Source organism: Lonchura striata, chromosome 3, assembly GCF_050655825.1.
Source record: "Lonchura striata isolate lonStrDom1 chromosome 3, ASM5065582v1, whole genome shotgun sequence".
Lineage (NCBI taxonomy): Eukaryota > Metazoa > Chordata > Aves > Passeriformes > Estrildidae > Lonchura > Lonchura striata.
Window position 1 is genome coordinate 10245244 of NC_140705.1, and position 12185 is coordinate 10257428.

The following is a 12185-nucleotide window of genomic DNA, read 5'->3' on the forward strand; positions in this document are numbered from 1 at the left end:
TGGCCATCTTCCACTAGAGCAGGTTGTCCAACACCCCATACAACCTGGCCTTGAACACTTCCAGGGATGGGGCACTCACAGCTTCTCTGGGCAACTTGTTCACTGTTTCACCACCCCCACAGTAAATCATCTCTTCCTAATATCTAATTAGGAAGAATATCTAATTAATGTGCTCTGACTCCTATGGCAGGAGTTTGGGATGCCCACTTAAGCACTGAGTTGAGGCAATAAGTTATCAATAAAATTGCTTGACATTTCCTTCTGCAAACAGTGGAGACAGGCAGCTACAGAAAATAATTAATCCTATCCCAAGGAAAAAATTTAAAATTTGTGGATTGAATCTCTCCGTGAATACAACAGTCACTCTTTCTAACTGCAGGAAAGTCATGAGATACTTTACAGTAGTGGATAATTCACTCCTTAAACATTCCTAATACAAACACTGCTAACACAGAATCTCACGACTGGAAAATTCTTTTTTTCTGCACTTTGACATCTACTAAAATGAGGACTGTGCTGAGATTGCTGCTTCCATGTGCTCTTACAGGGCAGCTGATAACAGAGTTCTGGGCTCTGTGAAGCCTGCAGAAGGAAAATTCATGTAGAGGACTACAAGACATCTTTGTATTTTGACATCTTTCTGACTCTAACGTGAAAGCTTCTACCACAAGCCTGGGAGCTATCTGGGGACCTGATCTAGTAAAGGGTGTATTTTACTTGGGGACAGATTCTGTTTGGCTGTTTTGTGGGACCAAAGAACAGGAAATGATTCACTGACAAAGGGGGGAACAGATGCCTTGACTCACAGTTTCCTGCTATAACCACTAGACAATTCCTCTAGCAATTCCTTACTGCATCAAAAGGATGGATTAGTTTCTTAATTCCTTCAACATCATGAAATGGTTTTCCAGTATTATACATCCAGGCTTACCATATTGCCTACTGGAGGAAGAGCTCTAGGTTTTATTCTGTAAGTTAGTAGAAAAAGTGCCAAACAAGTGTATTTGCCTGTCCAAATGCTAATTGCTGATGGAACCAAAGTGCCAAATCTGCTGCAGTGCTTTCCTCACATGTGGAGGGCTGAGAATTATGGAGTTGATTTACCCATATCTGACATAGTTCATGAAATTCCAAAAGTAACAGAAGATTTTTTTTGCCTAATTTGGTATTTTTCTGGATGATGTTTAAGAATCCCAAAAGGATTGTGTCCACATAAAAGCAAATTTCAGACATTACTGTTCTATTAACTCATTCTGGGGTTTCACTTTCTTTCCAGTAAATAGAACTGCTTTGTATCCATGACCACTGTAAATGGTTTCTAGATCATACAAGGATGATCAAAAGAGTGATTTACCAGGCATGGATGCAAAAAGCTTATACTTACACTTAAGCTCTCAGCTGTACTTGAGAATCTTAAATGAAACTCTGCTATCAGATTGTCTCATATATGCAGTTTCTTTATAATGATTTCTCCTAAAGAGAAAACACACTGTTTTCAAAACCAGTGTGCTTAGGCTGACAAATACACAGGATCCCCTTGAAGGAACACTCAGAGTCAGCCCAGACAGCATTTCCCCTTGCAGGCTGATTTTAGTTTTAAGACTGTGCCATCTGCTGTTGGAATTGGAGATTTCTCTGGGTCCGCAAAGTCTGCAGCAGTCAGCTCCGATGGCCTGGCCACACATAATTCACTCCTTTTGTGATTTGTCCCAGGTGGGGGACACATTGTAGAGTGACTGCCATCCCTGTCAGAGGCTTCAACCTTCCCAGGGTCATTTATTTCACCACTTGGAAGGGCTCTCCTTTGCCACGGACATGTAAGGGCTTCCATTTTCCCCTCCTGCTCAGAAGTATCAAAGGTGGTATGACACACATGGGCTGTAGAGTCATAGTCTACAATATTAGATTTTAGCAGAAAATAGAACCTTCTTCTGCTCTTCAGTTCCATGAACAGAGAAGGTGCACAGACAACTAATGGGCAATTTCACCTTCCCAGTCTCATACTTTAGTTCCCATTGTTTATATGCTTGTGGGATCACAGAGCTATTAAAAACTAGACTGAACAATAGAGATATTATTCTGCTACTGAAACTGGATTACACTCTTAACCACAAGCATTTCTTATGTGCCAACATGAAAGCGATACCGCTTTGGGAAAACTGAAAATGACTGTGCACTGGGTACTCAGATTCCTCACAAGGGTGACCCACATCTTCTGCAGAAGCATTTCTGAGCTCAAAGGTCTACCAGGAAAGATTGGCAGGGAAACATTCCCAAATGCATTTTGAAGTTTAACATTTCAACATGGGGCATTTTCCTGGTAGTTGCTGCAGAATAGGCATGCTGTGCTCCATGCCTGTCTATGGCAGTTCAAAAATGAGGCAGTTGGTATATGGATGAGTTTTCCAAGGGAACAATACCACATTTTGAGAGACACAACTGACCTGGAACATCTAATCCCACTCCTGTTTCCTGTTATAACTGCATCTGACTGCCTCACATCACCAACATGCCTATTTACTTACACTATTAAAAAAGGAAAAGTCTTACATTTTATACACAGAATTATGTGAGCAGTTAGTTAATAGGATTCTGTTACTGAGAGCAATAGGACCTGGCACCTTTGGCACTTGTCTAATGAGGGGGATGTATATGCCTAAGGATCAAACTGAGAATGGCCAGCACACCACACAATAAGCTCATTAGAAATCCTCAGACATGCACCTTAAACCCTGTTGTGCTTCAGGATTAAGGCAGTTTTTAAGGCTTGTTTTTCTCTCAACAGCATGAAGAACTCCCAGATCAACAAGCATCATTAATACTCACAGCTGGCATGACACCAGTGCTCCTCCAAGTACCTATCCCAAGGCTTTAGGTGTCCATCCTACCATGAACAGTTCCTGCACCAAAATGTCACCACCTGCCATGCCAGCCCACACCACTGGCCACACCAGCTGACCCTGCTGGCCACACCAGCTGACTCTGCTGGCCACACCAGTCTGTGGCTTGTGGAACCTGCCCCAATGCTACTCACAGGCACAGGACATTCTGAAGTTAAAACCAAAGCTCACAGGGAGAGCAAGGGGTGGTGTTGCCTTGTGTAGACCATGGGCTGTTGGAGTTGGGGAATGCTGGTCTGAGAATACAAGCAAATAAAGGATGTGAAAGCAAAGCCATTAGCTCCTGAGCTGATATGACTTGGCCAGTATTACACAGCAGAGCTGGGAAGTGAACATGCCCCCAAAGGTCATGTAAACCATGGTTTGTTTTCTAGTTGAGAAATAAAACAGAAAATACCAGGAACACAAGTAGAAAATCCCTTTGGCAGACTGAGAATGTGGCTAATACTGGTGTTCCTCCTCTGCTTCATTTAATCGTTTTAAAATTTGTTTATAGCAGCAAATTATTCCATTTCAGATAGAAACATGATGAAGTGTCAGTAGAGACCCTTGACATAATGATGGCCAGCATTTCCTTCCATGATCTGATTTTTTCCCACAGGACACACCATTCACACCAAGCCCTTTTTCAGTGGGAGCTGCTCTCTCCCAATACTGCCTGCAGCCTGAGGCTAATAAGAGGAGAGGTGTACAGAGATCAAGATGCTGAAGACCTTTCCCAGTTTTCCTGGCTTTGGAAGGTCTCAGAGCAAGCCAGAAGCAGGACTACAAATGAAACAGGAGGGCTGAAAGCAGGAGGTAAAAGTAGCTGTGATTTTTTGACCAAGAGGCCTTGGGTGAGAGTGAGACATGAAGTGAGCTCCTCCTGGAGGGAGGCCTTGGGTCCAGCCATCACTGGGCAGACCTGGCAGATGGAGCTGGGCTCCAGCCTCAGCTGCCCTCTCCTGCCTGTCCCCAGGCCAGCACAGCTCTGCCCAGCAGCAGCACCACTCAGATAAAGAAACTGAGCTACTGCCTACATTTTCCAGCCTGGATTGCCTCCTGAGACACTTTGCTTCCCACATTCCCAAGGTAGATTTAAAATTAGCACTGCCTCTGATCCATGCCAGGTAAACAGATCTTATTTTCCTGGTTTGCATGTTTGAATAGCATGTGTTGCATGGTATCTAATGACCACGGTAAGCTGCAGGCAGCACAGCTTTTGGAGGCTGAGAAAAGACACATTTCATCTCTGGAGATGTCTCATGCAGTGAATTTAAGCTCAATACCCTAAATTTAGAACAACATTACATGAAAGTAACATGAATTGTAAGGAGCTGCTAAAGGACTTGAACTTGGCTTAACACACATTCCTGCAAGCACTCAGAAAATTGCAATGTACTCCCTTCTGAAAAACAGCTACCAAATATGCAGCCTTCCCTTCTAAAATGCTGCATTATTTGGGTAGAAATCTGGAAGAACAAGTAACCCTGTGCATGGGAGTCTCCAGCAGCACTGCTGCGACAACATGTTGCTGTATGGTGTGGCTGGCAGGCTGGTGGGATGGCTCTGAGTGCTAAATTATGCAATGTTGTGAGAGATACAGCCCCAGAAACTAAATGTTATCAGAAAAGTCACAATATAGTTGCTATGGCAATTATAAAATGGGAAACCATCAGTGTCATTTATTTCATTATTATCACATGCCTTATGATGAAATCTTGGCACCCTTGGTTGGGGAAAGAGACTATAAATGTGGGGTTTATCCCAAGTGGCTGAGGAGGTTTTTTTTTTGTGTAGGCTGAGCAGCAGAGCAACAACCCCAACAAATCCTGATTGTCTGGATCTTTGGGGCATAACTCAGGGATACAGTCATGGGATGTAGACAAAATGGTAGCTTGAAAAACCTTAGGACTTAGTTGCTAATAGAGATTTCTGCTAAAAACCCAGATCCAGAATCTTCTTTGTGATTACTGTAGCCCTATGGCTTGGCTGCTCACAGGACAGAGCCCTTGTTAGAGCAAACCTATGTGCACTGGAAGCACAGGCAACTGCCAGCCATGGAGGAGACTCAGCCCTTCACTGTGACACCTCCTTTGAAGGAACCAGGGTCAAATTTTATTTATTTGAAATTAGAAAACTGGCTAGGAAGCATAAAAAACATAAGCAGCCAGCTCCACTGGTGCCCCTCATATGTTGATGAGGAAAAGAGAGCTAAAATGATCCCAACACCGTGTGTCTAGGGTCAAATTAATAGGTTACAAAGGCTGAATGGTACATCTCCAAAAGACAATGCAGAAAAAGGATGTCGAGGGAATGTGCAAAATAAGAGACTCCAAAACCAGCATGATACCTGTCAGAAATGCCTTTTGGTGAGAAATACAGTTTTAATATCTTTTATTTATCAGAAGTCAGTCTAAGAGGTAACCTGCATGTGACAGTGAGGCACTTTGTCAGGAGGAACATGAGAATTATATCGCTTTCAGAGCAAGTCACAGAAATCAGTGGTGGGAAACCAGAACTAGATAACATTAAATTAGCAACAAGATGTAGGCTTTTTCCTGTGGAAGATGACTAAACATGAGAAGAAAACATGGAGGATGTGGTGGATGTGGTACATTTTTCAGACCTCACATCTCCAATCAAAGTGGAAGATCCTCTTCAGATGCAAAGTTTATCTGAGCACATCTGGGGACAGCCAAGCCTCTGATACTCGGACTTCATGAGAATGTGAAACTGCCTGAGCACTGCAGTGTAGCCACACTTTTACCAGTGGATGTGTGCTCAGACTCTTTTGACACTAAAATCTCCCTGAAGGAAGTGATACCCTCCCTCCAGTGTGTCAGCTGCATCTCTCTGAATGCTGGTTTTGATAGCAATAAACTGTGTGTCATCACTCATTTACTCCATGCTCACTGCGTCGTGTGCCAGTTTGGATTAAAGCAAGGAGAGACATCTTAATTTGGAGACTTCTCTGTAGATATCATGTTCCTATAAAATTGCACACGTGCTGCTGGTTGCTGATGAAGGGACCTAGGAAGTCTTCAAAGCACGAGCTTGAAGTGTTTGTCAAAAGAAACAGCAAATTACCAGCTGGTTTCCCAGACAGCTGGATTTGGGACACAGGCTGAAAAGCACTGAGAATAAATATGCATGGAAAGAACCTAATAAAGCCCTCTCTTTTGCTGCCAAACAAATACATTTATTACTTGTATAAAATATTTATAATAGTATGTAGTAAGTTGCAGTCAGCTTTTTTTTTTTTTTTTTTTTAGAGGGGCATAAATTTTTCTGCCAGACTCCCAGATCACCACTGAGATGTGCAAAAAACCTATCAATCCTGCTGTATATTCATGCAGCTCTGCATAGGCTTCCACCCAGGGGAAGAATGGGTGCTAAGGGTGCGAGTGACCTGGGGCACTTAACAGCTTCTTTCTGAATTGTTTGACAGGGATGCAAACCTCTTCACCTCCAGGACAGCCAGTTATGCATACTTTTATGTCTACTTCTGCTTTGCTCTCGAGGCCTTTGATTTTATCTTTAAACCAGCAGTGTTTACGGTTCTCAAGATGATGTGTTCTGCTAAACAAGCTCCTTTGTCCCACAGGGTGGCTGACAAATCTGCTAGTGAAACAATTTTGCTATTCAGGAACTTCAGTTCTGCCTCCAACTTTTTCTCTGTCGCCTTTGAACTGCCACTGCTGCATTGATGCCTGCTCTGGCTCTGCCTGCCATGCATGTCATTGCTATAGCCCATTAAAAGCAGTTGCAGCCCTGCTTACCACTGGCTTCCTCCTTCCTTTGAAGCCGCTTTCTTTGACTGGTCTTAATTAATGCATAAGCTGGGAAAGTGCCTTCTTTCCTCCTTTCAAGATGTTTTTTGTTTCTTTGTTTTAGTTTCATGTCTTTGGCTGAATAGATGTTTCCAGTATGTTCTTTATGAAAATGAAAGGGAAATTGAAGCTTACACAACTTTTTTATTGGTGAAAGAAACCCAGGCCGTGGTCTTTTTTGACTGTGTTACCATTGCGTGCTTTTTTTTGACTCCATTTCTTCTCTCTATTCAGGAAAGCCAAGTAACATGATTAAAGTCTTCTTCCAACTCAAAGACTTTGACAGCAAACAAAGATGGATCACTTACCAACTGAATGAATCATGTACAGGAAACCAAGGCAAGTGTTAAACATATTTACTAGGGGAATCAGTTAAGAATGGTATGCTGAAGATCTGCAATTAATTAACAGCAGTTCCCTGTACTGAAACAAGAGATTGAAAAGCTATTAGATAATTAGTGAAATTCTATAAAGCTGCATTCCTCAAAGCAGCCACAGATGCCTAAAGGAAATGTCGGACTGCTAGGCCAGATACCAACCTGTCAAGGAATGAATCATCTTACTTAATGTCAAATACCTGGCCACGTGGGCAGCTGTGCAAAAGAGCTGAATAGTCTGAACAGATGGAGCACTCCTCTCTCATTACTGGTCATTGTCACGCTGCTGCCAGGCGTGCAGCCACCACCTTCCTCAGTTTCCTCATCGACAGGCTAAGCAAGCTCAGTACTTCATCAGCTTTAGGCATGTCCATGGAAAGTCTCTGCTGCACCAGGGCTTCAGACAGGAGGAAAAATGGGAGACGGGAGATGTTTGCAAATTACACAAATATGTGATTAATACTTGTCCTGAACATCAGCAGATGGACATCAGGACTTGGTGCAAATGTCCCTTCAAGCCTGTAAACAAGAAGGTTGTGAGATAATCTCAGCTTGTAAATGAGCTTCATTACAGCAGAGCAGGAGGGTCCCAGCCCACAGCAGGGCCGCAGCAGCAGCCTTGCTGGGGGACACATCCTCACTCAGCATTTCATTGCCCACGAATGCCTGAAGCAGAGACCTATGCTTTGATCTCAGCCACGTCCAAACATCCTTCTGCCCACATCTGCTCAGTGCTCCCCTGAAACCTCTCCCAGCTGTGGGCTCAGAAACACAGGGATTGCTCCATGTCACTTAAATAGGTGCAAACCCCCACAGTTACCCCAAATCCCTGAGGCTCAGAGAGTGGAAAGCAAAGCCTTGTGATCCTACATGAAGGTCTGTTCTGAACAGCCTGGTCAGCACCAAGGGCTCCTTCAAGGGAAGGCACAGCTCATGCTCTGCCGTGATGCAGGGATTTCTGAGCAGCTGCTTACAAACAAAACTCACCTGCCTTCTTCCAGATGCAGCTTGCTGAACTCCTTAAGGTTAGGGAGTTTGATTAAAGAGGTCTCCTCACTGGCCCTCAGAAGGTGGTTTTGATGGGGCCTCAAAAGAGGGGTTGCTGGGGCAGGTTAAAAGCTTCCTATCTGTATCTCTGACTTGTTTGACATCACTAATGTTTCTATCATGTCTTGATTAAACATGAGTAGTGTCAGGGTAGGGCATTTCTCTTGAGTTTTCTGGGAGAATCCTTAAGTCTACTGTTAATACATCAGGTCAGAACCTTATAATTTCTGTGAAATGTTATTAAAATAATTTAATTTCTTCATTTTTTAGTAAATTTCATTTTTAATGAGTCAATAGAAAATTGAAATAAACTTAATGCCTTAATTTCAGCTAGAAAACTCTGCTTTGTCTTTACCAAGAAAACCGCCCAAACCAAGGTTTTTGCCTTTTTTTTCAGTTGCTGTATGATTTTGTCAAAATCAAACAGCTTTCATTAAATATTTAAACATTAATAAAGCTTGATTTTTCTTCAGAAAACTTCTCAAAGCCTACCTTCATAATTTCAGCACCCTGAATGACAAACTCAGCACAGAAGCAGACAGGTTTGACCAGGACCCATCAGGCATTAGAGTCTGCACTATTTTGTCAGTGGAAATCCACCACATTTTGATCTATGACAGATAGGTGGATCCAGCTCCTAGTTATTGGACTTTCTGTCCAGGTATGAAGGGAGAACAATTCCCCATCTGACATTTGCAATTATCTCATGTCACACATAAATGGAAAAATATCTCCTCACGTTTGCAATAAAATTTCAGTTTTCCATATAACATGACATGATAATAACTTGTGCTATTTTCATAGAGCAATAGTGTAAGAGATATGCTGCCAATGAGCCAGTAATAATACTAGGGAAAAAAAAAGGTCTAATGTGATTATGCTTATCTAGAGGCCAGCCACAGTAATTGCCTCCATTGAAGAAAAAAAAAAAAAAGAAATAGAAAGGAATGGTGCAAAGCAGTAATCTCATACTCAATTAAGCAATGCTGACTCCTGAAATGTCTTTCAGCTTATGTTTCCCCAGGAAAAGAAAAACAAACTAATTTAGATGAGCTGAAAGTAGTGAATTTATGTATGAGCTGAGATACAGATTGTATGCACTTTAACAGCTCAGACCTGGAGAGATGTATCTTCATTTTACAAACAGAGAAATAAAAAAGGGTAAAAAATAAAAATCAAGATAAGGAGAAAAATAAAATACAAGTATCTAAACTAACCACATTACTGCAATTTTTAACTATGGAGGAAGTCCCCCTCTCTCTGACATTTGCACATGACTACTCAGTTATCAGCTCAGGGCTCCAGATGCGTGCAAGATAGACATATTCTCACAAGACATCAGTATCAGGCCTAGGAACAGAAACAGGAACAGAAATTCCTGAGGTTTTAAACCACAAGATTATTCAGTGCTGAATTTTAGAAGATAGGCAGTATGAGATACAGACAGAAAATGGTAACTTTGTGTGATCCATGTTTAAGCAGAAGTTTCCTATCAAATAATATTTGAAGCACCACCATACCCCCACAGCACCCTCCTGTATATTAAGCATTTCTCCCAAAACCTTCTTCTCCTCATAAGGCCATTCAGCATATCATTTTATTCACAATTCTCCTGTATTTCATCTGGAAATTTCTAGAGTGTTATAAACACCCTACTGTGCTTTCAAAACCTAGACTTGTTTAGGATTAATTGTAATTCAGCCCAGAACATGGGAATAATAAATCTTTAATCCCTGAAGATCTGATAATCCAATGGAAGCAATGGAAGGATGGAAGGATGGAATGAGTCTTCCCCACTGGTGTCTTTTCAGTGGGTTTAGTTTGAGCTCCAGCACTTGGATCCACACTCAAGAGAGAGCACTCCCTGCTGGGTGTGAAATAAACAATGACAGATAAAAGTCATTCCCTTACCAGCCTTTTCCTGTGCTGGATTTACTACAAACGTGACTTTTAATGCTGTTTTATTTAAATAAGCGTTTGGTTTTGTTTTTGTTTGTTTGGTTTTTTGTTGTTGTTATGGCCCCTGGTAAGTCCCACGGTGTTTGTGCCAGGTGCAAGACACAACCATGCTGAGAGAACAAGGAGCTCACTCCTTCCTTTCACTGCTATTCAACGTTTATTAATTGCTCAGAGGTTGTCCCCCTAGATTGAGCAAGGCAAAAACTCAGCTTTCCACTTAAAAAGAAACTCGGTGACTTTGAAAAAAGACATTCTAAGAGCATCATCTGTGCTTGTTCATCAGGTGGCTGAAGACATTTTCCATCCTGCACGGCGAAGAGGTCTGTGGTTCGAGGCGCTCTGCTCCGCGCTCTGCTGGCGGCGGTAAAATGCTGTTTCTCGGAGGATGAGCCCGAGATGAGAGCGCAGCCCGCGCTGCGTTACATGGCAGCGCTTGTCATCATCACAGCCATGGTGCTCGATAACGACGTGCTTGTAGCGCTGCCTGACAACAGAAGTACATCCCTAAACACTGTTCTGTCTAGACTGGGGAATTCTGCAGAAAAGCATCACTTGTGAGCATCCCTGCATATCCCAATCCTCAGCGAACATCTGCTCTCGAAACAACGCTTCTGCTTCGAATCGCAACGCCTTCACCTTTCATCGCGTACCACTCATCCTTCCATAGGGGAGACCCAATCCGTGCATTAACCCCTTCCTCCCCTCGCACCAGCGATCGGCCGCGCCCGGGGTCCCACTCCCGCCCCCCCCGCTCGGCGCACCCGCCCTTCGCCACGAAGCTCCCGTAAGCACCGACGTGTCCGCGCCCCCCGGGCCCCCCCGCATCCCCGCCCCGGCCGGCCGGTCCCCCGCCCGCGCCGCTCCGCAGCCGCACCGGAGCCGCTCGGGGCGGCGGCGGCGAGCGCGGCTCCGGCACCAACTTTGGGAGCGGAGCGAGCGGAGCGTCCCCGGCGGGGGCGGGCGGCCAGGCTGGGGCCGGCGGCGCGGATGGCGCTGGGCGCGGGGGAGCTGCCGGGGCGGCTGCTGGCGCTGCTCTGGCCGGCGCTGGTGCTGGCGGCCGCCGCGGCCGCGCTGCTCGTCCTGCGGGGGCTGCGGGACCGAGGGGCCGCGCCGGGACCCCCCCGGCCCCGCGCCGCCGGGGAGGCGCAGGAGGAGGAGGAGGAAGAGGAGGAGGAGGAGGAGGGAGATGGCCCCGCGGGGGCCGGCGGCCGGGCGGCCGGGGCGCTGCCGGCGCGGCAGCCGGAGGAACAAAGGCGCACGGCGCAGGTAAGGGTAGTGGGGGGTCGCGCCTCGCCCGCTCCCCGGGACGGGGCGAGCATCCTTCCCTCTTTGCTCCCCGGCATCTTTTCGGGGTAGAGAACACTCCTGCACCCTCTGTGTGCGGCCCCCACCGGGCTGCTGCCATCCCATCTCACTTGTCTCATCCCATATCATCCCGTGCCGCCCAGGACGCACCGTCCCGAACCTCTCGATGTGATTTAGGGGTTAGGGGTTTCAGCATTCCCGTTAACCCTGTGGTGCCAACAAGGTTGACAGGGAAAGGCAGCAGGTCGCCCGAGCACCTGGCTGGGGGCTGCTGACACTGGCCTTTCATCCGCCGTTCTGGCTGACAGCGTAACTCCATATGAGATGGATCCCCTTTGCAGGGAATTAAGAAAACTCCAGTTAATGTCCATCATATTAAGAAGCAATATACAAGATTAGTATCCATACTACGGTGTTAATCAATGTGCTAATTATGTGTATTTACTCCAAATCAAAGCTCTGTTAGTGTTAGTGTATGAATACTGTGAGCTGATGACCATGGCCACCCTGTTGAATATATGCTGTGAGTTTGATTTGATGCACAGTGTTGAAGTTTCTGTATGACATTGTCATGACGGTTGCTTTGACGCACTATAAGCTGTCTGTAGCAGAAAATCTCAGTGTAAATTACAGAAAACAATTTCACTGAGGCAGTGCAATATGGAAAGCTCTCAGAATAACTTACCAAACATAAGTATGTACTTAAAATTAGTACACTGAGCTTTTTTAAACATTTTAATCTGTTACTATTGTCTCCTAGGTCTCATTTCTGAGCAAGACAAACA

The 12185-nt window shown here is 44.8% G+C and overlaps 1 protein-coding gene across 1 annotated transcript in view; it reads left to right on the forward strand.

Annotated features, from left to right (window-relative positions):
* The first annotated feature begins 11067 nt into the window (after positions 1-11067).
* Positions 11068-12185, forward strand: part of LOC110467986 (uncharacterized) — a 30663-nt gene continuing 29545 nt past the window's right edge. Inside the window, exon 1 of the mRNA XM_085574503.1 lies at positions 11068-11361. Within this exon, the coding sequence (XP_085430629.1) occupies positions 11083-11361 (279 nt within the window). The 5' untranslated portion in view covers positions 11068-11082. The remainder of the gene's footprint in view (positions 11362-12185) is intronic.